General features: G+C 33.3%; 1 protein-coding gene across 1 annotated transcript in view; it reads left to right on the top strand.

Moving 5' to 3' along the window:
* The window catches only part of LOC106178008 (intermembrane lipid transfer protein VPS13A), a 65400-nt gene that overhangs the window by 5807 nt on the left and 35964 nt on the right, over window positions 1-23629 (top strand). Inside the window, exons 4-37 of the mRNA XM_087003326.1 lie at window positions 2219-2314; window positions 4341-4442; window positions 4598-4767; window positions 5185-5244; window positions 5696-5779; window positions 6043-6097; window positions 6548-6678; window positions 6961-7070; window positions 7507-7678; window positions 8074-8136; window positions 9584-9692; window positions 11229-11329; window positions 11635-11702; window positions 11978-12055; window positions 12524-12725; window positions 12999-13057; window positions 13399-13551; window positions 13871-13949; window positions 14420-14507; window positions 14836-14950; window positions 15166-15301; window positions 15586-15741; window positions 16104-16260; window positions 18007-18069; window positions 19328-19416; window positions 19643-19865; window positions 20028-20147; window positions 20459-20562; window positions 20721-20888; window positions 21153-21460; window positions 21820-21967; window positions 22316-22457; window positions 22759-22886; window positions 23214-23386. Of these exons, the coding sequence (XP_086859452.1) occupies window positions 2219-2314; window positions 4341-4442; window positions 4598-4767; window positions 5185-5244; window positions 5696-5779; window positions 6043-6097; window positions 6548-6678; window positions 6961-7070; window positions 7507-7678; window positions 8074-8136; window positions 9584-9692; window positions 11229-11329; window positions 11635-11702; window positions 11978-12055; window positions 12524-12725; window positions 12999-13057; window positions 13399-13551; window positions 13871-13949; window positions 14420-14507; window positions 14836-14950; window positions 15166-15301; window positions 15586-15741; window positions 16104-16260; window positions 18007-18069; window positions 19328-19416; window positions 19643-19865; window positions 20028-20147; window positions 20459-20562; window positions 20721-20888; window positions 21153-21460; window positions 21820-21967; window positions 22316-22457; window positions 22759-22886; window positions 23214-23386 (4210 nt within the window). The remainder of the gene's footprint in view (window positions 1-2218; window positions 2315-4340; window positions 4443-4597; window positions 4768-5184; window positions 5245-5695; window positions 5780-6042; window positions 6098-6547; window positions 6679-6960; window positions 7071-7506; window positions 7679-8073; window positions 8137-9583; window positions 9693-11228; window positions 11330-11634; window positions 11703-11977; window positions 12056-12523; window positions 12726-12998; window positions 13058-13398; window positions 13552-13870; window positions 13950-14419; window positions 14508-14835; window positions 14951-15165; window positions 15302-15585; window positions 15742-16103; window positions 16261-18006; window positions 18070-19327; window positions 19417-19642; window positions 19866-20027; window positions 20148-20458; window positions 20563-20720; window positions 20889-21152; window positions 21461-21819; window positions 21968-22315; window positions 22458-22758; window positions 22887-23213; window positions 23387-23629) is intronic.

Below are 23629 nucleotides of genomic sequence, written 5' to 3'. Positions count from 1 at the left end.
GCAATATGTGGTGTAAGGTCCTGCTTGACTTGTCTGTATTATATGCTTGCATAAGAGGTGGTGTCTGTGTTGGCCAACTCCTACTTAGGCTGTGTACAGCATAGGAGTTATCCTACTAGTAGGATCGATCTATCTCAGCGGGGATTTTCGCTAAGGTGCAGTCAATGTAATCAGCTTAATTTTCTGGCACCCCCCCTCCCCCCATTGAAGCACTTGGGTGAATTTGGGAAAATTTTGTGGTTAAATACGATTCATGTTGATTTCTGAGAGGGGGGATTACAATAACTTCCATTCTGAACACAGCCTTATTATCTGATGGCAGGTTTCCAGTGACTGGTGTAGTCCTACAATTGAATAAGGTGCTAATGACAGACGTAATATTCAGAGCAAATGCCATTGCTGTAACATCATCATCTGGCTGTAATAGAAGTACCCTGGACTCAAAGGGGAACCCCTTATATTAAGAAGGTTTATTGTTCTGAGGGTTCAATATTCCGAAGATTACCAGGGGCGGATCCAGAGTTATTTTCTGACAGTCTTCCATATTATCTTTGTTGATCCATCCTCCATTTTTGACCGTCTTCCGACAGAAAAATTTAGATACCCATCAATGTAAACTTGAAAATCTGACCGTCTTCCTGAAGACCCAGGAGACGCCCTAAATCCGCCCCTGATTACAGGGTACAAATGATATTTTAGAAGTGAAAAGCAAAGAGTGCATTCAGAACAGTGGACCAACAGATCCATGGATCAAATACGATATTTTTTACGAAAAAAAAAATATTTGCGCTGATATTCAGAAACTACACAGACTTAACCAATAATATTATTGGAAAGTGTTACCCTTCGGGTCATCTTTCAGCTCCGTGAATTTGGGGTCAATCAGTGCATTTTCATGGGAGTAGTGGCCATAAGATACCGAAACTGAAAACTGTCTCTTATTCGGGAACCGTTAATGCTAGTTTTTGATTGAAATCTATCTGAACTTGACTTCATACAGAATATGGTATATGGTATAGAATGTTGAAAGCACAATATCCAGGTCCAGGAGATCTATTAACACAGTTCAACAATGTACAACCTACTAGTAATTTGTTTATCAGAAATTTCTATCACCATTAGATTGATGCCTAGTATTATTTGCAGAGTTTCATTTCACCAGCAATATTATGATTCCATTTTCATCCATTATTACTGTACATTTATAGGTTTCTGCCTATCTGTGTATGTCCCAATACATATCTCTCTCTAATGTGCAATTTGAAATCATCTTATTGAGCAGCTATTTAATCTCACTGAAAACACGAGGTATAGTTAGCTTTCCCTTTCAGAAAGAGAATTAGTGTCTGAATTGCCTCTCTTAAAGCCACCATGTTGACCTTTCCATTACCAAGGCTTTTTATGCTGTAGAATATGTGCCAAGTTCCCTCAGAAAGTGTGTATGATAGGACTTGAGCGTACATGTTAAACTATAAGATATGCAGCGATAATACAAAAATTGATAGTTCTCAGTTTGTGGTTGATGTCACGTTTGATTACTAAAACATACTAAATAGATGGCTGAGAAAATGTCTTATCTGTAAGTGGGTTATTATGGAAGCATAAAAAAATGAAGGTGGAGTCTTTATTAGGTTCTTGCATGTGACATACTATCAAGTGAATCATCCATGTAAGGTTTTTATTTGATATGTTGATAATGTTGTGCTTGTTTAGATTTTTATTTTAGTACATATATGTAGTGTATGTATATAAATTTATTTTATTTTTATTTTTATTTTATTTTTTGTTAAAAATTAATGTAATTGCCCATAAAAATATAATGTGCAGTATTAGTAATCCCCAAGTAATTTATTTCAATACCTTAATTTTTATCCATCTGAAACATTGCAATGTATCTGTGGTGTGTTTTTGAGTAAGATCAGTGGTATTTTCAATTTTACCAGTGCTATCAGTTATTTTAATGAGGGCACATCAGTCTTTTTTTTCATAGGTTTTTTTTTCATCTAAAGATATATGCCTGTTTCACTTAAGCAGATAACCCAGTTTCATTTTAGCAGACATCACTCATGGTTAAGCAGATTTTCCCACTTCATATTTTATGGCACATCACATACAAAATATTTCATGGGCAAAACAAGTTTTTAGCAATACCTTTCATTATGTAGATGTTTTGAATATTTAAAGACCATTTCTATATCAATTTTTTCTAATCATTCAGGAAAATTGGTATTGAAGATTCCATGGAAGAATTTGTACACAGAGCCCGTCATTGCCACTGTAGATGGGGTGTATGCAGTGGCCGTTCCCAATACAAGTGAGTTGTATATACAGTGTATGTAGCTTTTATTGACAGGCCCATAGCCAAGGGGGGAGGTTGAAAGAACTGCCCCTTTTACAGGGAGAAGGTCCGCTCTTGGTAAAATTTGATCTTGGTACATGAAGTTTTTATGATAAAAGGTTTACTTTCTCAGAAAAAGACCCCCCCCCCTTTGGAATTACTGGCTATGAGCCTGACATATATATATATATATATATATATATATATATATATATATAATACTGTTTATATAGTACTCTGAAACTTGGGTTGTGGTATGGAGGACTTAGCTGAAAAGTGTGGACTGGGCAATTTGTTCATGACTTGACTAATGCAACATAGAGGAAATTGCCTTTTGTTAGGTTCCTTAATAACAAATTTGCTGTTAGTATTCAAATAACATATGCATCAACATGTAAGGTTTGATCTTGGGTTTTAATATTGTACTGAGATTGTGAAGTAGATCTTTTGCCTGCTCTGTTATGTGTATGACAGTAGAAGAAGACCTATCTGTAAAAGGAATTTAATTATCGCTTAAGTGGACAGAATGATAACAGAGTTCATAACCCTGCTATATATAATTGGAATGTCTATTTTTAAGCCCTTATATAAAATGCAAGGGGGAGTTGTGGATAGTTGCCAGATTTCCTGAAGATATTAGTTATTAAGAACTCTACTTGGTATCAGTATTTAGGTTTTTTCCAAGGTTACTCCAGCTGTCAGACGTCTGGGCATTTGATGTCACTATAAATAACTAGGTATTCATGAATACTGGTGACTTTGCTGGCCATTCATGTATAAACAGACTATCATTATACAGTTGTGATTTCAGATCTGCCTGATACCATTTACTTATACCTGTTAACGGATGATAACCAAACTACATATCTCTATATAGTGATGATATTTTACACAGTGATAATTTCACATCTGCCTTATATCAATTTCTTGCTCATTAGGCCCAAAACTAATGATATATGTAAAAGCAGGGAAATGTGAATGCAATAGTTGAAAAACTGTTACTTCATTTCTGGTAAATTTACTTACTAAACTGAAAACACTAGCAGATGAGATTTGGATGCCAGCAACTAACTCAGGCACACAGAGATTACAAAGCGAAAGTATTGATCGTAACCTACAGGTTAATTGGTTCAGCAGGAAAACAGTATTCTAAATCCTTCAAGTGCAACTCTCCGTTTGGCTGAATTTCCAGAAATATCAAGATATCCTGTGAAGCCATTATGTAAATGTTTTTTCAGAACCTTCTGTTGGACTTCACCAGATGGAGGACATATAAATACTATTTGTCGACTTTCCTATCTGTTTTCCCTTCAATATTGTGTCTTATGTTTAAACAAACAGGTTGTGAGTTATTTCCTCTATTGGTGAGTGAGTTTGAATTGGTAACATATGAATTGTTGAATGTGGTTGGAGGTAGGGCCAATAAATTTTGAGGACTTTTCAGCTTTTTTTTCAGGGACAGAAGGTTCCATCTTGTTTTTTGATGGATGGTGCTTGTGAGCTACCTTTATTTCATTGCAGTTATCATGGTTGCATGATATTAGCATTGTCCCATTCTAAACCACATACTTGTCATGCTTTTAATCTACCATTAATTTTTTTAGACATGTCCATAATGACTTCTCATCTTTCTTAGAGTTTTTGAAATCATATTGCAGGTTTACTGCATTCAAATGAAATGCTGAAAAAAAGGAGCCAGGTTTAACTGTTTAACATTTTACTTTTAACATCAAGAAGTTAACTCTTTTTTTGCATTCCACACTGCTTTCATGACTTTCTCAGTCTTAAAGAAGTGTGTGCAGTAACCACATACTTTGAAATTCATGAAATTTCGACCTAAAATTATTCAATCTATTTAGTCACTTCTTTGAAAGTACCCTCACTTGTGGGTGTAGAGGCTAACTATGCCATGTAAACATGTGTTTTCAACTTTCCATAATATAGGTCTTGGTACATGCACATTCTTATTCTGCCGTAAGAAAGTCATCTTTTCTTTTTTCAGGCATCAAGTACAATGCAGAAAAAGAAGAAAAAGCCAAACAAGAGAAGAAGCAGAAGGAGCTTCAGAGAATTGAAGATGCTAAGGAGGCAGAGAAAGAAAAGGGTAAATGGAAAAGAGCACATTTATTTTGTTTGCTGTACTATGAAAAAAGAATAGTTGTTGAGTAAATACAAAGTTAATTTGTTATTATTCAAAATGTACCTAAAGAAAATTAAAGTGAGAAAAAGTCTTTTATAGAAATAGAAGTTTTCTCTTAGATAAACCAAAGAAAGACAAAAAGGACTCATTTGCTGAGAAGCTGGCCACTCAGGTGATCAAAAATCTCCAAGTCCAGGTTTCCAACATTCATGTCCGTTATGAAGACAAAATCAGCAACCCAAAGAATCCTTTCTCCATTGGAGTCACCCTCAGGAATCTAGACTTCAAGGTGAGTTGAGAGGAAAATAAAACTTAGTTAATATTCCTAAGACTTCTCAGCAAAATGGCCTGATTTATATATTTGGATGGGCAATATGTTGAGAACTTGTGTGCCTACAACTTGGCTTTTGGAGAATTAGAGAGAACTTGTATGGATAGAGCTCTTTGGAATCTACATACATTTGCTGTAACTTTGTTATGTTTTACATTATAAACTTCACAGCATGGGATACCTTTCCATTTTTATGCTGCCAAGGAACACAGATCCTTGACCTTTAATCTTTTAAACACACACAACATTGCCAACATAGTTTAGTAAAAAGAAATAGAAAGAAAAATGATAACACAAAAAGAGACCAATGAATAATTGATGTCCAAAAATTAGTTAATGTTGTGTTGTGTTTAGTTCACTAAGTTTTGTTTTCAGACTACTGACCAGAACTGGAAACCATGTATTATTAAGGAGTCTGTACAAGAAATTTACAAGGTAAACTCAGAGTTCTAGATCTCTTCTTAATAGGTTATCATTCCCTCCTTGGAATTCTCCATTTTTAAGAGTCTGATTGTGGCCATTTTTCACAATGTTCCTTACCTGTTTATTCTAATGTTTGATGTTCAGTTTGAATGTTTTTTCCATTTATTTCTTTGCAAAAAATATACAAAATGATTTTAAGTTTTCAAACTTGATAACACATTATGAAATGCTATCTTATTAAATCAGATAAATTTCATTAGGAACTTTTGATATTGTTGAGTAATAATAATAATTTATTTCAAGTCTAAAATCCATTTTAAAATGTTCAGTAGAGTTTACACATAAAAGAGACAAGCACTTATGGACATATTTATCAAGAAAAATAAAATATAAAATGTGAAAAGTATTATGATTCTAGATAAAAACTGCCTAATATAACAATTGTAATACACTATTTCTGTAGCTTGTGAAGCTGGAGTCACTGGCTGTGTACTGGAATGCTGGCTCCAAGATGTACATGGACTTCTCAGACAGGCAGGAAATTGTGGTAAGATTGATCGTGATACAGGCCTAAATCACAGTTTTGCTCCCAATTCCTGATTTTTTATCAAATATTCTTAATGATGAATTGTGTTTGAGGTAGATTTTTTTTCAGATACTTAGTATGATATGATTAATTTTGAAATGATGTGCCAATTTTCTGAATATCAAATTTTAGCTTAACTGTAAATTGTTATTACGTTTATGTCAACTAAACCATTAATGTTATTACATATATGTCAACTAAACCATGTTGTTCTGTGTCCACAGAAAGCCATGATGGGAGGTATTGCCACCACAAAGCACAAGACAGACTTTCAATATTGTGAGTGAGCATTTCAAAGCATTTGTCAATATGATTTTTTAAAGGAACACAACTGACTAGCCAATAAAACTTGGAATTACTGTTACAGAATCAAAGTTAAGCATGTTATAATTGTATTTACTAAAGCTAACACAATTTTATTGTCTAAATTGCATGATGAGCAGATTAAAAAGAAAAAGAGGTCTATCTGCAGGGGCGGATCCAGAGCTATTTTCTGACAGTCTTCCAAATTATCTTTGTTGATCCATCCTCGAATTTTGACCGTCTTCCAACAGAAAAAAATAGATACCTGTCAATGTAAACTTGAAAATCTGACCGTCTTCCGGAAGACCCAGAAGACGGCCTAAATCTGCCCCTGATCCGCCCCTGGTCAAGTTAGACTGATTTCCACTCTAAAATAGAGTAAGTCTGATGCATTCTTAAATATTATGACTTGTGTTTGTTTTCTAGTGCTCAAGCCAATCTGTTCCACTGCAAAACTGCGTATTCACACTCATCCAGACCGCGTCAACTTCAGCATTCCTAAAATCATGTTGAGTGTGGTCATGGAGGAAATAGGAATTGCACTGGCAAAATCTCAGGTAGGGTAGGCTATTTTCTTTTGAAATAGAAAAGAAAGTGAAAAATGATTTTGTGAAATTAGATGAAGATTCTGTCAACATTTAAGAATTTATAACTCTCACTTTGGAAAAAAAAAAGAATATATAATTTTTAATTTTTGTTTTGTCTGTCCTTTCAAAATAGTTTAAAGTGCATTCAAATTGAAAAAGATTTTGATGTGTTCACCAGATTTAATCGAGGTTTTTCAGAAAAACATCATCCAAGAACTGTTGTTATGTAATGTAATGTGATCATTGTTTCAGTATGATGGCGTGCTGGAGATGCTGGAGTCATTTGAGAGGATGGTGCTCAGTGACATGTACAGAAAGTACCACCCTGCTGTCACTGGAATCAAGGGAAATGTCAAGACTTGGTCAGTAAACTGGCACCCCAGTGATGTTTAATGTTAAAATGAAAGGATTTGTCAGACAGTAAAATTGACAATTGAGGGCACACTGGAAAACAAGAATGGTTCTTCCCTGGTTCATGTATTAACAATGAAAACATGCATATGCATAGATATTATTCACTTAATGTTTTCAGATATGATTGCCAAATTACTGAAATATGGTGTACATTGTTATTGACTAGATCTAGGCATAAAGGTTTTCAAGTCAAAATAATCCAGACTTGGTTGCTCTCTGGAAAACATGGCATGCAATGGCTCAGTTTACAGTTTGAGACATTTTTCAGTCATTTCTCCTAAAAGTGAATTAGTTGTCAGCAGACCTTCAAAGCAAATTTTAAGTTGAATTTAAGACAGGGCTTCAACTACTTTCGAGATTGAAGTTTGAATTTTTACTCACCAGGTGGCACTTTGCATACCAATGCATCCTTGAAGAGACAGTGAGACGCAGGAGACGCATGTGGTCCTGGAGACACATCAAGTCTCATCGCCAAATGCTCAGGACATATAAAGATGCTTATAAAAAGAAACTCACCAGTAAGAAAATTAGTGGGGAACTCAAACAGACACTAGAGGTAACGAAAAGGAATTATAAAGTAGGATTTATGTAGAAAAAGAATTATAAAGTAGGATTTATGTATAATTGAGGTACCCAGTTCAGATTCAATTAGTGATTCATAATCCATTTATTTTGACTCTAAGAAATAGATATTTAAGTGGCATCTTTAGCACACAGTAGTGCTATGTGATGAAATCTTCAATATTATTATATCTATAAATCTGTATGTATCGACTTAATTATATTTTGCTGTTGATACATGTATCTCAATGAAAAATTATTTTCATTCAAGTACTGCATTGACTGAAACTTAAAATGCAACTAGCATCAGTGTGTTGTCATATTTGTGTGAGCATTTTATATTTGATTTGTCCACATTTACCATTTCTTTGTTCACTCTGTGTATTTCAGGCGTGCGAGAGAGAACTGGATGTGTTCAACCTGACTCTTATGAGGCAGCAGGCAGAACTGGAGGTAAGGGCATGGAGCTTGATTTGTGAAATTACTAATTTTTATAAGGTTACCAAGCTTAATGTTGCTGCTGCGCTTCATGAATTTACTGAACTTCACAAGGTAACTGCATTTGGTGTGGTAATTGAACTTTAAAGGTCACTGAACTTCATTCCATAATCTGATATATATAAACTTGCATGGTTGATGAATACAGGTATGTGCAAAAGCTTCCTATTATAAGATCCTTGTGCTGGCGCAGTAGCTTTGGTGTGGTTTCTGGCTTTGACTCAACCCAAACTTTGCTGCTTGTAGTATGTGGTTATTAGTGATAAACAGTTATAATAAGTGATGCCAATACGTATCATAATATGAGGGTGCTATTTTTTCTGGCTAATTCTTAGACTTTTGGTGTTTTTGTGGTCTTTTTTATACCATGTTAACTGGCCCCAATGTCCATTCATTTTGCCCCCTGATAATTCTCAGTCTTATAGATTTGGTTAATAGAAAAAAAAAATAAAACAGGACTATTCTCTTTAAAGACTCATTCTCTCTGCATGCATACTGTTGTCTTGTGACTCTTATAATAAAAATTCCTCCCCCATATTTGGTAAGGCCAGACATTTTGGATTGTTGGAAGATGATAATGAGGATGAAGAAGAGGTAAGAGGAGGGGTGCATTTATTCATCGGTTGCCTAACATGTTCTGTTTTAATTAGATCACTTCTCCTTTGTATATTTCATTTAGTTCAGTTTTATATTACTAATACTTAGGTACACTTTTGGGATTATTGTTCATTTCTGTTATTTTCATTAAATAGGTCAACAAAAGGCAGGGTATTTTGACTGAGTTTTTTTTCCTTAAACAAACCTTAAAAAGCTGTTTACACTGTTATTTAGCTTTGTCATAGATATTTTAGCTGAAATGAAGATGCAGCTTTGCTTGATGTGTGCCATCTGTTCAAGAATTATAATTTCTTTGAATATGGTGAAATGGTCAAAATGTGAAATAATCAATAAAACTGATATAGTACCATTTTATAAGATTGCAAATATTTTTAATTTCATTTACAAAGTTATGTGAGCAACAAAGCATGGGCACATTCACATTACTGTTTTTCAGAATTTACAAAATTAAAGTTTTTCTGACCACATTTTGTTACTTTGTGAACTTAAACTATCCCATTGGGGATTTCTAATTTATCAAAAATATTGAAGGACTTGTTAACTATTTTGACAAAGGCAGTGACATTCTTTTATTCTGACATTTATTTTTATTTTTTACAAAAATGAAAGATATCCCTTGTTTGTGTCTTAATTTTCTAACATGAACTTATGAGGTGTTCAGATTTGTGCAGAACTTGTAAAAAGAGGGGTAGCACTTTGTATATTTTTAAAGAAAAAACACTGTTTTTTTTTTCAATACAATTTTAGTACCAGCACATTTAATTAAGAGTCATATTAAATATAGGTCCAGATGGCAGGAGCCAAAAAGGCTGCGGAAGCCAAGCAAGGGGGCTGGTTTGGTGGTTGGTTTGGGGGCAGCAGTAAGAAGAAGAACAAAGATGAGAAAGGAGTAGGTGAGTATCACAGTAGTTGGTACACAGGATCTTTGGCTTTATTTTTGGTAAAGCGAAAGAAATTTGTAACATTTATCTTCAGATATTCCATGGATTTATGTATGATATGGTAATTAATAGTCTTGCAAATCATACTTTTTGTTTGTTATTGGAAAGATAATGACAACAATAACTGCAGCGAAGGAGACAAATGTCTGGCAAGTTGTATTTCTCTTTTTGATAAATTTTAAAAATTGTCTTGAAAAAACGATGGAAGTTATCTTTCGTTATTTATAAAGACATGCAAGTCACAGTTCATAAAAGTTCATCTTGTGTATGTGAATTACTTATGAATTTAATCCTATGTTTCCTGACTAACCTTATATTAGGTTAGGTTTGCAAACTACCTTTATTATTTAGACCATACACCATCCTGTTACACTTGCCCTGTCTGCAAATACACTGATGTAGTGGAGATTATTAATCCTGCACATGTTAATAGTTTCAAAACATGTCTCTCCAAAATAGTCAAAAATTTGTTAAAGTCACATTTATTTGTATTTATACAGTAGAATATGGATTTATCCCTCTTTTATGTATAGGTAACCCTTTATATTGCTACTTGAAATCTACTAATTTTTTAAAGATGTTTAAATTTTTTTAATTATTCAAATTTAATAAAAACCATGCTCACCATAGGTGATACCTTATGTAGTTTTACCTGTGCACATTAATTCACTAACTTACATTCACATATAACACTAAAAAAAACCCTGTAATATGTTATCATTACTGATTTAGACAACAGTTCTGCTTTAAGTGAGGAAGAGGCAGGTATGTTGATGTGGTCTAGCTGAGGAGAATATTGTTGTGAAAGTCAAATGAATACTAATTTTTTTTTTTTAAATGTACCATTGGTAAAAAATTAGTTCATTTCTAACATTTTGTGATTTAAACACGTATTCATTTTGTTTGTTAGATATAGATAGATTTACTATGTACATTTACAGAGACCCTTTGCATTTATAAAATAATTAAATTTTATTAACTGGGAATGTAGTTGACTATGTAGGATTAACAATGCTGAACACAACAACATGCTAGGATAACTAGATGGATAAGTGAAATGCCATTATTTGTAGAAACGTGCTGTGATATTATTTGTGCTTACATGTATCAAACTGATTCTCAACATTTTCCATTGCATTAAGTTTTCATATATGCTGTTTAGGACTGTTACAGTTCTTTCTTTCAGATTTGCAAGTGTGCCTTGAGTTCTGGAAGATATCAATTTACTTTTGATTAGTATTGAAGATGATAACTTGTGATAGCATTATTGTTTTACACCCTTGATCTCAATTTGGATTACAGGGTTTAGTGTGTAGAATTCTTTATGAAATAAAGAGCTGCCTAGGAAGGATCAAATTTTAACATGTACACATCATCTTTGTTTCATTACATTTTAATCTATTCGAATTGTGTTAGATCCATTATAATCTTACTTTGAAGTTCTTGGGAGAAGGAGGAAACATAAATGCAGTATATTTTCTTCTTCAGAGGAAAAATTCTATGAATTGATGACTCCAGAAGAAAAGGCCAAGCTGTATGAAGCTATAGACTACCAGGAAAATGCAGTAGATTCTACACTGCCAAAAGATGTACGTTTTTAATTAGTGCTTGAAAGGATTTTCTTTTTTAACATTAAAATGTTTTTCTTTGTTTGTTGTGGAAACATACACTTATAATAATTTTAATAATAAAATTTGATTCATCATAATATAAAATAATTTTAATAATAAAATTTGATTCATCATAATATAAATTTATTATAACAGATGATATTGCCATATTTTAATTAAGATATTTCATATTTTATCATCAGAAATTTTCAGGTTTGATATAACTTCAGAATGCAAACTTTGATTTTTGTAAGAAATGTAGAGTATTTTATATCATTCCTTAGTTTGTGGCAGTGAAGATGCATTTTGCTTTGAACAATCTAACAGTGGGTTTATGTGATACCACAAAGACGTAAGTAGGATATTTGAGGTTAAATAAGACAATATAGTTTTATTTTCTAAAAGTTCAATTTTGAATTTAATGATAAGTTTGAAATTTTGTAGGACATATAAAGATTCTCTAGTATATGGAAAATTTACTACATGTATGTGAGTCATACATGTATTATTGTCTTCAACATTATTTCATAGCTGAAAGTTTTCATGATAGTGTTAGGCTCATTAGCTAAAGAACTTAGATGTCAGTCTTTATCATTTGGGTTGTCATTTAATTCTTTTGTGTTACAGCAATCCTCAACTGTTGAATCTACAACTGAAAGACTTGGTCACTGCAATAGGGCAGAGACCTTCGGCCAGTGCTGTCAAGTGAGTTTTGACAAAGACATTTTGTCATATTTTTGCTGCATTTCAGAACAACTTTATACTTGTGGTGACTGCAAAATCATAGTGAAGAATCTCAGTTTCTTTTTACTTAGTATCATTTGATGTCATTGGTCTCCTAATATATTAATTGGACCTTTCTCTGTATTATAATATTATATATACAATATTATAAGTGGAACTAGCAAGAACAGAGAAGCTCTGAATATGATAAAACATCAAATTGAGATAGAAGACTACAGTAGCCCTGAACAGATGACTATTGAGAAAAAATAAATAAATAAACCCCAAAACACGCCACGGTTGGCATATTAGATTCAGAGTTGGGAAGAACAAGTTCTCAATAGAGCCCAAGATCTTGAAGTGATTTTGTGAATATGAGTTCTGTATTCTAAATGCAAATGGAAATGAATTTGTATAGATTTCTAACTGGGTTTTTGTTTTGTTGAGCAGGATAGAAGCCAAGTTGGACTCATTTGGTGTGTTTGGATGCCCTGTGAATGGCACTGCACCTAAAATGGTGACGAGTCTGAATCTGGAGGCTGACAAGATGATGCCACTATTGGACAGCACCATAGAGACCAACCCTCTGGATGGCCAATGTGACACAAGGGTTGTTGTTAGGTCAAGGCCACTTGAAGTTGTATATGATGCGGTACAGCCTTTTCTTCTTCCCCTGTTTCCTATGTCTTAATTTTTTCACAACTTAGCAGTGTTTCTTTGTGGTGGTACTTTGGTATTAGAATAAGAATATTTTATGATAGGTGGGAGATATTTAATTAAATTCAGATTCATAAGTTCATATAAAGCCATATCAAACATTATAATGCATGAATTAGTATAATGTGGCACTTTTGTTTGCCCTTTGCAGTCTTGATAGTCCTTTGCAGTTATGATAGAGATAACATTAGAATTGTGTGTATTTCAGAATACAATCAACCAAATAGTAGATTTCTTTAAACCACCGGAATCTGTACAGTTGAAACAGTAAGTTTTGTGTATTAATCTTAATTTTCAAATATTTTTAAATTAAAATTTATAAAATTGAGTTAATCGAGATTTATGTGTGGTGTAAATTAATATCGACCAGTTAGTTTTATTTGTATTTTGTTTACTAGACGCCTGGTTCCATGACCTTGTCTAAATAACTAATAGATGAAGTGTTGGGCGGTAAATTTTACTTGACTTTTTAAAAAATTTTGATACCATTAATAAATAAAGATTTATTTATCAAAAAATTTTATTTTTTAAGACAGGCACTTTTTGTATATAATTTTTATTTGCATTATTTGGTATGCTCTGCCTGATTTGCTTTGTTACATTATCAGACTGACTGCTGCAGCTATGAAACAATTTGAAGACTTAAAAGAGCAATCAGCTGCAGGATTGCAGCATGCCATGGAGCAGAGGAAGTTCACTGATATCAACATTGATATCAAACCTACACATGTAATTGTACCCGAGAAAGGGGTATATACAAGGTGGGGCATGTGCTTTTTTTTTCACTTAAAATTTTACTTTGTAATTACAACTTTCTGAAGAATTTGCTTCGAAGTGCATATGAGATATTTAAAAAGGAACATCTGCAATTACATTTTTAGAACATGTTTTTAATGTAAATTGTTTTTAAAATGTTAAAAATTTTAACTTGTAGACCTACGACCAGTATATTCTTTGAATTTTTCCAGCCTTTAGAAATATTAAGAGCCTTATGTCTCCAACAGTATTTGTTTTGCTTCAGTTTAGCTATAAAATCCGGATTTCATTAAAAATAGGTTAAATTAGACAAGTGTTTTTCAGTGATGCCCACTTGCTGGTGCTTGACATGGGGCACTTGAAGATTGCCAGTGAAAAGCAGACAGAAACACTCTTAGCTAAGGTAAGATAGTGGCAGCATATACATTTTTATATAAACTATAGCTTGTATTGGGGCTACTCTTGAAGATATTTAATTTTTGGTCAGGTAACTGATTTTTAGATATTGTAAGTCATCCAGTAGAATAAGAATGATAAATATGAATATGTATTTGGGCCACTCTTGAAGATATTTAATTTTTGGCTGATTTTTAAATATTGTTAGTCATCCAGTAGAATAAGAATGATAAATATGAATAACTCTGATACTGGAACTTACATAAGACCAGGTGACCAGTCCATGCTGGTCATTTACCTAGTGGAAGGTCTCAGGTTGAGACTGCAATGTTGGTCTGTTGCTAAATGTAAGTTCTAGTACCAGAATTATTCATATTTATCATTATCAAATATACTTTGTTAAAAGCTAGGTCCTATTAATGGGTCCAAGTTTAAAGCCAGCCAAAATTATTTTAGGATTTTCACCTACTGTTTCAGACATCGTCAATGGAGGAAATGATGAATAAAGCTTACGATCAATTCAACATCTCACTGGAAAGTGTACAGCTGCTATTTGCTGAGCCAGGTAAGTTGACTATATCTTATTAGAAAAAAATTCTTTATCTAAAAACAGTTGGTATTCTTAAATATTTTTGTTTTCTCTTGATGGTATAAAGACTGAATAATTTTTAATTTCTTTGCATTATACATAATTTGATATTTTAATTTTTATTTAATGTAGGGAGGATTTAAGTCTATATTCCACCTACTTGGCTAGAAATATCTGTATAATTCCATTTCTTTTTTTAATGTTTTTTTTTTTTTGCATGGAAATCAGTAAGGATACATTTTGTTGTCTGTTATGGATCATTTGCATTCATGATGAGAGCTTAATGACACTTTTTTTTAATTAGGCGAAGATTGGAATGCAGCAAGGAAACTGAAAACAAGTGGTTTACACATACTCAAGCCAATGGGTCTGAATGTCGCACTGTACAAGAGTATGGTAGATGATGCTCGAATGCCAAAGTAAGTGTGCGACAGGAGAATTGGAAAAAAAATTGAATCTGTTTGATGTTGTTCAAAAAGCAATGTTGGAAAAAAAATTTTATTGAAAAAATTTAACAAAAAAAAAAATTGCAAGAATCAAATGTCATGCCACCTATAAATATAAAAGCAAAAGCATAAAACTCTGGTTTAAGAAAAAAAATGGGTGCATATTTTATGCTACATTTATTTTCCAGAATGAAAGTGAAAGGGGAGCTGCCTATATTGAGCCTGAATATGTCTGACTACCGCCTGCAGCAGATAGTGCGGCTTGCTACCAGCATTCCACTGCCTGAGTCCCCGCCTGCCCTGGAGGAACCGGAGGAGTTCTTGGTGAGTGGGTTAGTGTGTGAGTTTCCAAGGTGGAGCTGGGTGGGTACAGTGGGTACAGAGGTTGATGGGTTGGTTTTGTAATGCATTGTAATGGAGGAAGATAAGGGAAGAAGAAAAAGGTGTTATACATATGTATCCTTTCTAACTGAATGGCAGTGAAATAGAATCAAAGAAATTGAATAATGTGCCAAAGAAGTATAAATTTCATTAGCACAAGGGTGATAAAACATAAGGAACACACATCTGTGTCCCTGGACATTTATTGATAACATGAATCATTCTAGGAGTCTGGTGCCCCACTGCCATTTGAACAGTCTGTCTCTCTAAAGAATATCCCAGTAGGTTCTGAGGAGAAGGTAAAACCCTCTGCACAGACATCCACGACAAGTCAGGAGTATGTCAACATGACTGATCTGGAACTCACATTTGAAATTAAAGAGGTGAATTGAACTTTTTTTTTATTTATATATATCCAATAGAATATATATTAACATACACAGTGGAAAAAAAGTTCCCAACTCTGAGGTTCCACAGCCCCAAGATGCTGTGCATTTTAAGAAATCAAGGTAAAATAAAATCAGCTAATATACAAATTAGAGCTACATTGTATGATTTTGGCCTAGTGTAGTACATATTGATTCTGTGTTTTATGTCATTTAGGGTTATACTTCTAAAATGAAATTATGAACATAAAATGTCTGACTGTGAAATGTCACACTGTGTGAAGAAGATATTTATGCTTTGTTTTGATAATTTTGTCATAATGGCATAATGTTATGTGTTATGTTTGTTTCTGTTCTAGATAGCTCTCAAGGTATACCAGAGGAAAGGGGATGAAAATGTCCCTCTAATGAAACTGATGGTCAAGAGAATTGGGACAGAGGTCAAAATTCGGTCATTTGATATGATGGTCAATGCTTATCTGGGAGCTGTCTATGTCCAGCACCTGCAACTAAAAGGTATATTGCATCAAATGATGCAACACTTTATCACCACAAAATATTTGGACATTTATGCACTAATGGGAATTAACCTAAACTATATTCTAAAATCCCACATTTCAGTTTTCAACAATGAATTCAAGTTGGAAATAAAAAATATCTACAGCACAGCCACACACTAAAAAATTAATATATAAAGATATTTAAACCAAAAAAGTTACAAAGAAAATGGATTGTTTTCAACTACATTCTGCTCTGTCAGCATTAATAATTGAAATATTTGGAAACAAAAAGTTTGTGTGCTTAAAGAATGCTGAAGATCTAGTTTGGATTAAAGCTAGATTTGGTTAATCCTGTTCTTTTGCATTCAAGTCCAATTTTGTGTCAGTTTTGTTCTTTGAGAACTGCCTTGCTTCAAAGTGTCATTGCTAATATGAGAATGCTCTGTTATTCTATGTACTTTATAGGAGCTTATATACATATATCACATATATATAGGTGCTTTTTCTCCCACAGTACATATAATTATATAGCATGAACCATGTGTAGAGGTCAGATGCACAGTTTAGTCTTTCCAGCCAAAGCTACTGTAATAAATGAATCTAAGGCTTTGCTATGACAGTTAACCCTGCTTTTAACACATGAACTATGCATGAATTGAGAAGCTCTTAGTACTTTCCAGTTTTATCCCAGGCCTGTAGCCAGGGGGGTTGGTAGGGTTCGAAAGAACCACCTTTTTTGCTGGGAAAAGGTCCACTCTGGGTAAAATTTGATCTATGTACTTGAGGATTTTATGGTAAAAGGTCCACTTTTTTCAGAAAACAAATCCTCCCTCTGATATTGCTGGATACGGGCCTGTATCCTCTTATTTCATCAAGGTGATCTTAATTATGTAGAAGAGAACCATGATACACTGTATGCCATGGGCTAATGGTTTTTTTAAAATATAATCATGGTTGCAGTTGTGAATATTATTTTAACCATAACAGTTAACCTTTTCACTGAACTAGTTAAATTATATGAAGTTTTTTTCATGATTTCTTTTTAATTTCTACTGTATCAGCTGAGAAAAGTTCACACTACTAGGAATGTTTTTTAAATGATTATTTTATATTTTTATAATCTCTTATTCATAATATCTCTTCTTTGTCCTATCTGCTTGAGTTGCTTTTCATCTACTCTTTGAGCTCTTAAAATATTATTTCTTTTGATTACTTTTTTATTCCTTAATTTGAGTTTTTCATTTTGTTTTAATTTATTAAATTATCATATATTTCCTCTTTAATGCAATTTTTAGTTCGTTTTAATTTAGTAAATCACATATCCTAAGTTTAAAAGTAACTTTTCTGTAATTTAAATAGTCAATTTAGTTGTCTTCATACAACCTAGTTAAACAATTTTCTTTTACTAAAAGCATATTCTGATCTACATTTATGTAAAGGGCATTTATTTGTATATTTCCACAAAGTTCGGCAGGTACAAAATTGTTGCTATGAAAAGCTTTGTTCATATAAGAATTAGTTTAAGCTGAAAATTGACCGACAACATCATTTATCAGATTGCATATAAAATACGATTTCAAACTCCTTGGAGTGATTGTAATCTGATGGTCAGCTGTCTTTTTTTTTTTTTCTTTTTTTAAGTTAGTCTTTATAGAAACACAACTGCTTTAGATATATGACTTTGTGGAAATATATATCTGCACTGGTGCTCTTGAATTTGTTGAAGACTTATTTCTATTTTGCATGACTTAACATTTCACAGTATCTGATGCTGTGCTAAACAGAGTCCCAAGCCAGGAACATCATGATGAAACAGAGGAGCTTGGTATGCTACTAAAATATTAGGCAAAATTGGTATACTTGTTTAATGCCTGTAGTATTATGTAGATGGCTCAGTGGTTATTATGTTATTGAATGTTAGATACCACATGGGTATCTGGTCACAAGGCTGCTACAGATGTACCTTTAATAACTCTGAATCTTTATTTTATTCTGTATAAACTAGTTGTCAAAGATAGTGTAGATAATTTCATTTGATTAAACCATCTCATCTCCTCCTCTAACTCCCTGAATCTGTCAGTGTTTTTTAATGATATTTTCTCAGGTAAAACAATGTCATTTTCTTTTATTTTATGAATGATGCATTTTATTTGGTCACGTTTGTAAGAGTGCATGTATGAGAAGATGTAACCAAGCATTATTAAACCCAAAAATTAAGACTGTATTAAATCATTTGTCGTTCATATCACTGTGCTTTTTACTGGTTTATTTGTATTTTTTCCTGAGATGGACACTTATAAAGCTGCAATATTAAAACGTTAAATGTTATGGTGTTCTTTAAAATTAATGGTACCCCTTTCTTACTGTTCATGATTGTAGTTTTGTTTGAAGTATGTTTGGTTGTTGAATGATCCCTTTCGTGAAATTGTTAATTATCTTGGAGATGCTTGATCCAGGATTATTAAGCTTAAGATTTATACTAAACATCAATTTTGCAAAAGATAGGTGTATGAGTGGTGGTAAGTAAAAAAAATGTAAATTTAGGATATTAGAAATGTTGGAAGTTTCAAGGTAAGGCTGGTATTAACATGTATATACTCTCAAACACATACCCACACAAACACAAAGACACTGTAAGGGTTGATGATGGGATGGTAGGTGTTAGTGATATCAAGTTGCTGGGTCATTGAAAAGATTTTTATGACGGTATTTTTTAAATATTTCCCTTTGTTATCCAGTTTTAAATATTACTTGTCTTATAGATGGTACCATACCAACATAGAAACATCTAAATGAATTTAGCTGTCTTTGATTTCTAAGTGTTTATCAGCAGTGAAAATTTACATTCACAGTGCTTTTATTATATAGAAAGCATTGGACATGCACAAACATTATGCTGTGAGCTAAATTCAAGATACATTGGTTGCTATAGCATAGGTGAACAAGAAAGAGATTACAATAGAAAATATATGCAGATAAGAATATTTATTTTAATTATACTATTTTTCAAATTAAGTTTTAGTTATCAATAATGTGTATTTTCAGATGACTTCATACTTATCATTTTCTTTTTTTTATGGTAGCTTTAGAACAGGGCCCATTGATCAACATTATAAACACACCAGGCTCAGGGGAGAGTGCCTTCAACTTGCTGGCTGTAGAGTATGTGAAGGTATGCAACTTGTTATCTTTGTTGATCCATCTTCGATTTTTGACCATCTTCTGACAGAAAAGTTTGTTGCCCCTCAATGTAAACTTGAAAAATTCTGACTGTCTTCTGGAAGACCCATCTGCCCCTGGAAACCATTCACAATAAACTTAAAGTCAAGACAGAATTTGTCAAATCAGAATCTTTTTATAAGTGTGGTTAATCTTTTGACAATTTTCATGATTCACAGGCTGACAAAACTGGACCAGAGTTTAAGACCACATATAACAACACAGAGCAGAAGATCAGTGTGAATTTCACAGCATTAGAAGTGCTTCTCCATGAGACAGCACTTCTGCAGATTATGGAGTTTGCTCAGGGGCTTGACTTGGACACAGGACCAAAGACTGTCCCTGAACCAGAAAAGAAAGAAGAAGAAAAACAAGACCAAAAAGAAGAGCAAAAGACTGTTGGTATGTATATTCATTATGTTTGTTGTAACTTTTGGTATGTTCCTCAATATTTTGGACACATATCACAGGGCATTTTTGTATAGTTTTTTTGGATTTACATCATATCTCATCTTAACTTTTAAAATGTGTTGACTCACAATAATTTTGTGGAATTCTTTTTAGTGCCCATTAGACGTCGTAAAGTGTATGATGTCATAGATGTTCAGGTGAATGCTTTGATGGACGTCATCTCACTGGGAATATGTACTGATGAAAGGATCCTTACTGAGGTCAAAGTTAAAGGTAGGTAAAGGTCATATGCAAGGTCAGGGTCACACAAAGTCAAATGAGTGTGGGACCAGGTTTACTGATATGTTTAAATGTGTGAAATGTTCAATAATATCTGATTAATATTTTGTGGTGTCAAAGTAACAAAGATATTTTAATAATGACTATCAGAATGATGTGATTGTTTATATCAGATAGGCAATTGTATTGTATTAAACAGATATGAGAATTGAGTATTTTGATTCAAGTCAAAACTACCAACAAACTATGCCAATTTGGTATATTTTTTCATATTTTATTTCTTATTGGTCTGTTATACTATTTAGGTCTTGAGGCAGGAGTAACAGTACAGAAACACCAGACTGCAATTCAGGCATCTCTGAAAGATTTAATTGTCTTTGATCCAATGAAAGATGCTTTGTACCCTAAGGTAATATGGTAGAATATTGAAAATTTACTATTATTTGAAACCTAATGAAAAAACGTCTTTATGGTTTGATACAAGTATTCCTATTTCATGGAAAAAAACAACAAGATGGGTGTTATTTTGTTGTCAGATTACCAACTAGCTTTAACCAATATTTCCAGATTTTATCAACAACAGACACTGAAGTGCTGAAGCTGAACATAGTTGCATTCAACAATGCCACTGAGGGAGAGGGTTATGCAGACATGAGTTGCGTGGACACAAAGATAGGTGTCACTCTTGGCTGTGTGAAAACGGTGTTTCTCATGAGATATGTCAATGATCTTCTGGTAAGCAGAATGAAGGGAAGCTGAATAATCACATATAAATATGATTTCACATATTCACCATGTCTTTATTTTAATGACACCTGTTGATTTTATTCAGTAGAGCAATCTCAATTTTTTCTTTTCATTATTGGTATTTTTTTATTTTTGTTTCTTTTGAAACCAAAAATAGAACTCAAACAATTGATTCCCTATCATTTTTTGTGTTTTAGAATATTGGACTGCCTCAAATATCAAAGTAATCCTCAAATGTTTACCTTCTTCCAGAAATTTCTAGACAGTTTCCAGGCAGCCAAGGAAAAGATGGCAGAGGCCAGTGTAGCAGCTATGGAGCAAGCCAAAGAGGCAGCACAAAACTTGTATGAGAAGGCACCAAGAGTGATGCTAGACATCAAATTAAAGGCTCCAATCATTGTTATTCCTCAAGGTTCCAAATCCAATAATGCATTAGTGGCCGATTTGGGGCTCTTGCAGCTTTCCAATGACTTTAAGTTGGTAGACAAGAAGAATGAAGTGGGAATGCCAGCTGTGTTGGATAACATGAAAATACAGTTGACATCTTTAAAACTCAGCAGGTTTGTGTTGTATGATGACAATTATGTTTTATTTTCTCAGGACTATTTTCAAAGATACTTTTGCATTGCTTCTACAATACTGCAATACTCAAATGTGTTTGTTTTAAAATGAAAAGCAAGCATTTTAAAGATATCACCATAACATTTTATTTACTATAGATGTACTAGTATGTCTCTTCACATACTTCCCTTTACCTTGCTTGAAAACAGAGCACATACCAGTGGCTTCCTTTCATAGATTTAAAATTTACATGTGAGATGATTTTTGGGATATCTACCATATGAGATATTTGTTCATCAGTTTTTGAACATTTGTCTATTAGACAATACTATATATACGCGTCATATACCATTCCCAGAGTTATCATGAAGGATGAGAGTGTGATGGCCGAGTGCCTGATGCTGGAGCCAATGACCATTGCCCTGGACATTACTAGGAACCTGGCCCCTGCCTGGTACAAGGAGGTTCCCGAGGTGGCCATACAGGGGCAGATGGACGCTGTCTGTGTAAGGATTGGTCATACAGGCCTTTGTTTCATAGAATTGATTATATATATTTTAGTGCACTGTAAATATTGGTTTATTTGTATAGGTCAGCATACTGTTTCTATAGACCACATTTAGAATAACTGATGAGTAACAATTTTATACATTTTTGGAAGTTTTCACCACAAGTCATATAAAAAGTGCCAAATAAAACTTTATTAAGTATGGGATCTTTACTAGGTTATTTTGTAAATAAAAATTATGATTAATTAATGAATTACTCCTTTACATTTTTATACACAGTTGTATTTTTGAGGTGTTCCTTATTTTGTTGTTTTCCATATTTCCTCACCTGGGTTATTCTTTCAGGTTGGAATGAGCCAGGGAGACTTCACTGTAGTGATGTGTATGCTCACAGAGAACTTGGGAGAGGGTTCCCCTCAGACGTCTGGCGGAGGTGGAGTCAAAGAAGAATCCATCGAGAAGTCGTCTGCTCAAGCAGTAGAAGCAGGTTAATTGTTGTACTTTGTGTTTAGTAATTGTTTCATACAGTGGATAACCATTTTGATGTAATTTGATGCAAATTATGTTCAATTTTTGTAACAATTTAAGTAGAAATTGGTTTTAAAAGAATATTTTCTGTAAATTATTTCATATAAATTTATGGAGTTTGGCCTTCTTAATAAAAGTACTTTAGTTACCAACCTTTACTTATTTTAATAAGCTCATAAATATAATTTGAATTTACAGTGTATCTGTACTTAGTCTGAATGTAGTCTTTATAAACAAAAGCTGTTTTTTCACATAAAAAGCACCATCATCAGGAACAACTACAGCTACAGTATCAGGAACACCAGCATCCAGTGTTTCACCCAGGGTCAAATTTGGCTTTGAAGTGAAGAGCATATGTGCCTCTCTCTACACAGGGGATAGCAGTCTGGTAAGTATAATTATAGATTGTAACATCTTTTGATGCAACAAAAGTCACATACATAATGCTTTAATTAAGGTGTGCACTAAATTGCTGTAGCCAGTTAACTTAATTGGTGTCTTCTAAATTGCCCAGTCAATTTGGGAGGAGTATTAAGAAAGAACAGCCTTGCAGATCTTTATCATCTATACGAGTATTATACCTGTAGATTCATCAGTCAAACGGACTAAAATTGGACAAACTAAAAGGCACCAGGATACGTACCAGTAAGGCTGTATGATAAATGCACTCTATTGGGGAACTATTATTTGAAATTTAATCAATTTTACCTTGTAGTCAAATGGAGAAAGCAAGAGGCAACCCAGCACAGCTCTTGGCAGGTTTGAGCTGCAGACGATAGCAGTTAAAGGAGACATGATGACGGATAACTCCATGACAGCCAGTGTCATCCTGGCAGACATTGTACTGGAGGATACAAGAGAGATTAAGAAAGAGTCTGCTATAACAAGGTCTGATATTATGACTTGAATGGGGTCAAAATTTTCCAGTTTGAAAAAAAATCTAGTCCTTTTGGTATCTTAATTTGATAACATGTACATTTAAATTGTTATTTTTAAAGTGTTTGGCAACCTTAACATTGAATTTAGGGAGTGAGTTTGTAGGCTGTTAAGAAGAGCCAACATTTGAATTACTAGTTTTGAACAAGTAAACTAGTGGATTTATACTAAATCTAAAACTTCATATACATAATG

This window comes from Lingula anatina, chromosome 2 (assembly GCF_051362555.1).
Source record: "Lingula anatina isolate TDL-2025a chromosome 2, LinAna3.0, whole genome shotgun sequence".
Classification (NCBI taxonomy): domain Eukaryota; kingdom Metazoa; phylum Brachiopoda; class Lingulata; order Lingulida; family Lingulidae; genus Lingula; species Lingula anatina.
The sequence above is the reverse complement of the archived record's forward strand: the minus strand, read 5'-3'. Positions and strand labels throughout refer to the sequence as shown.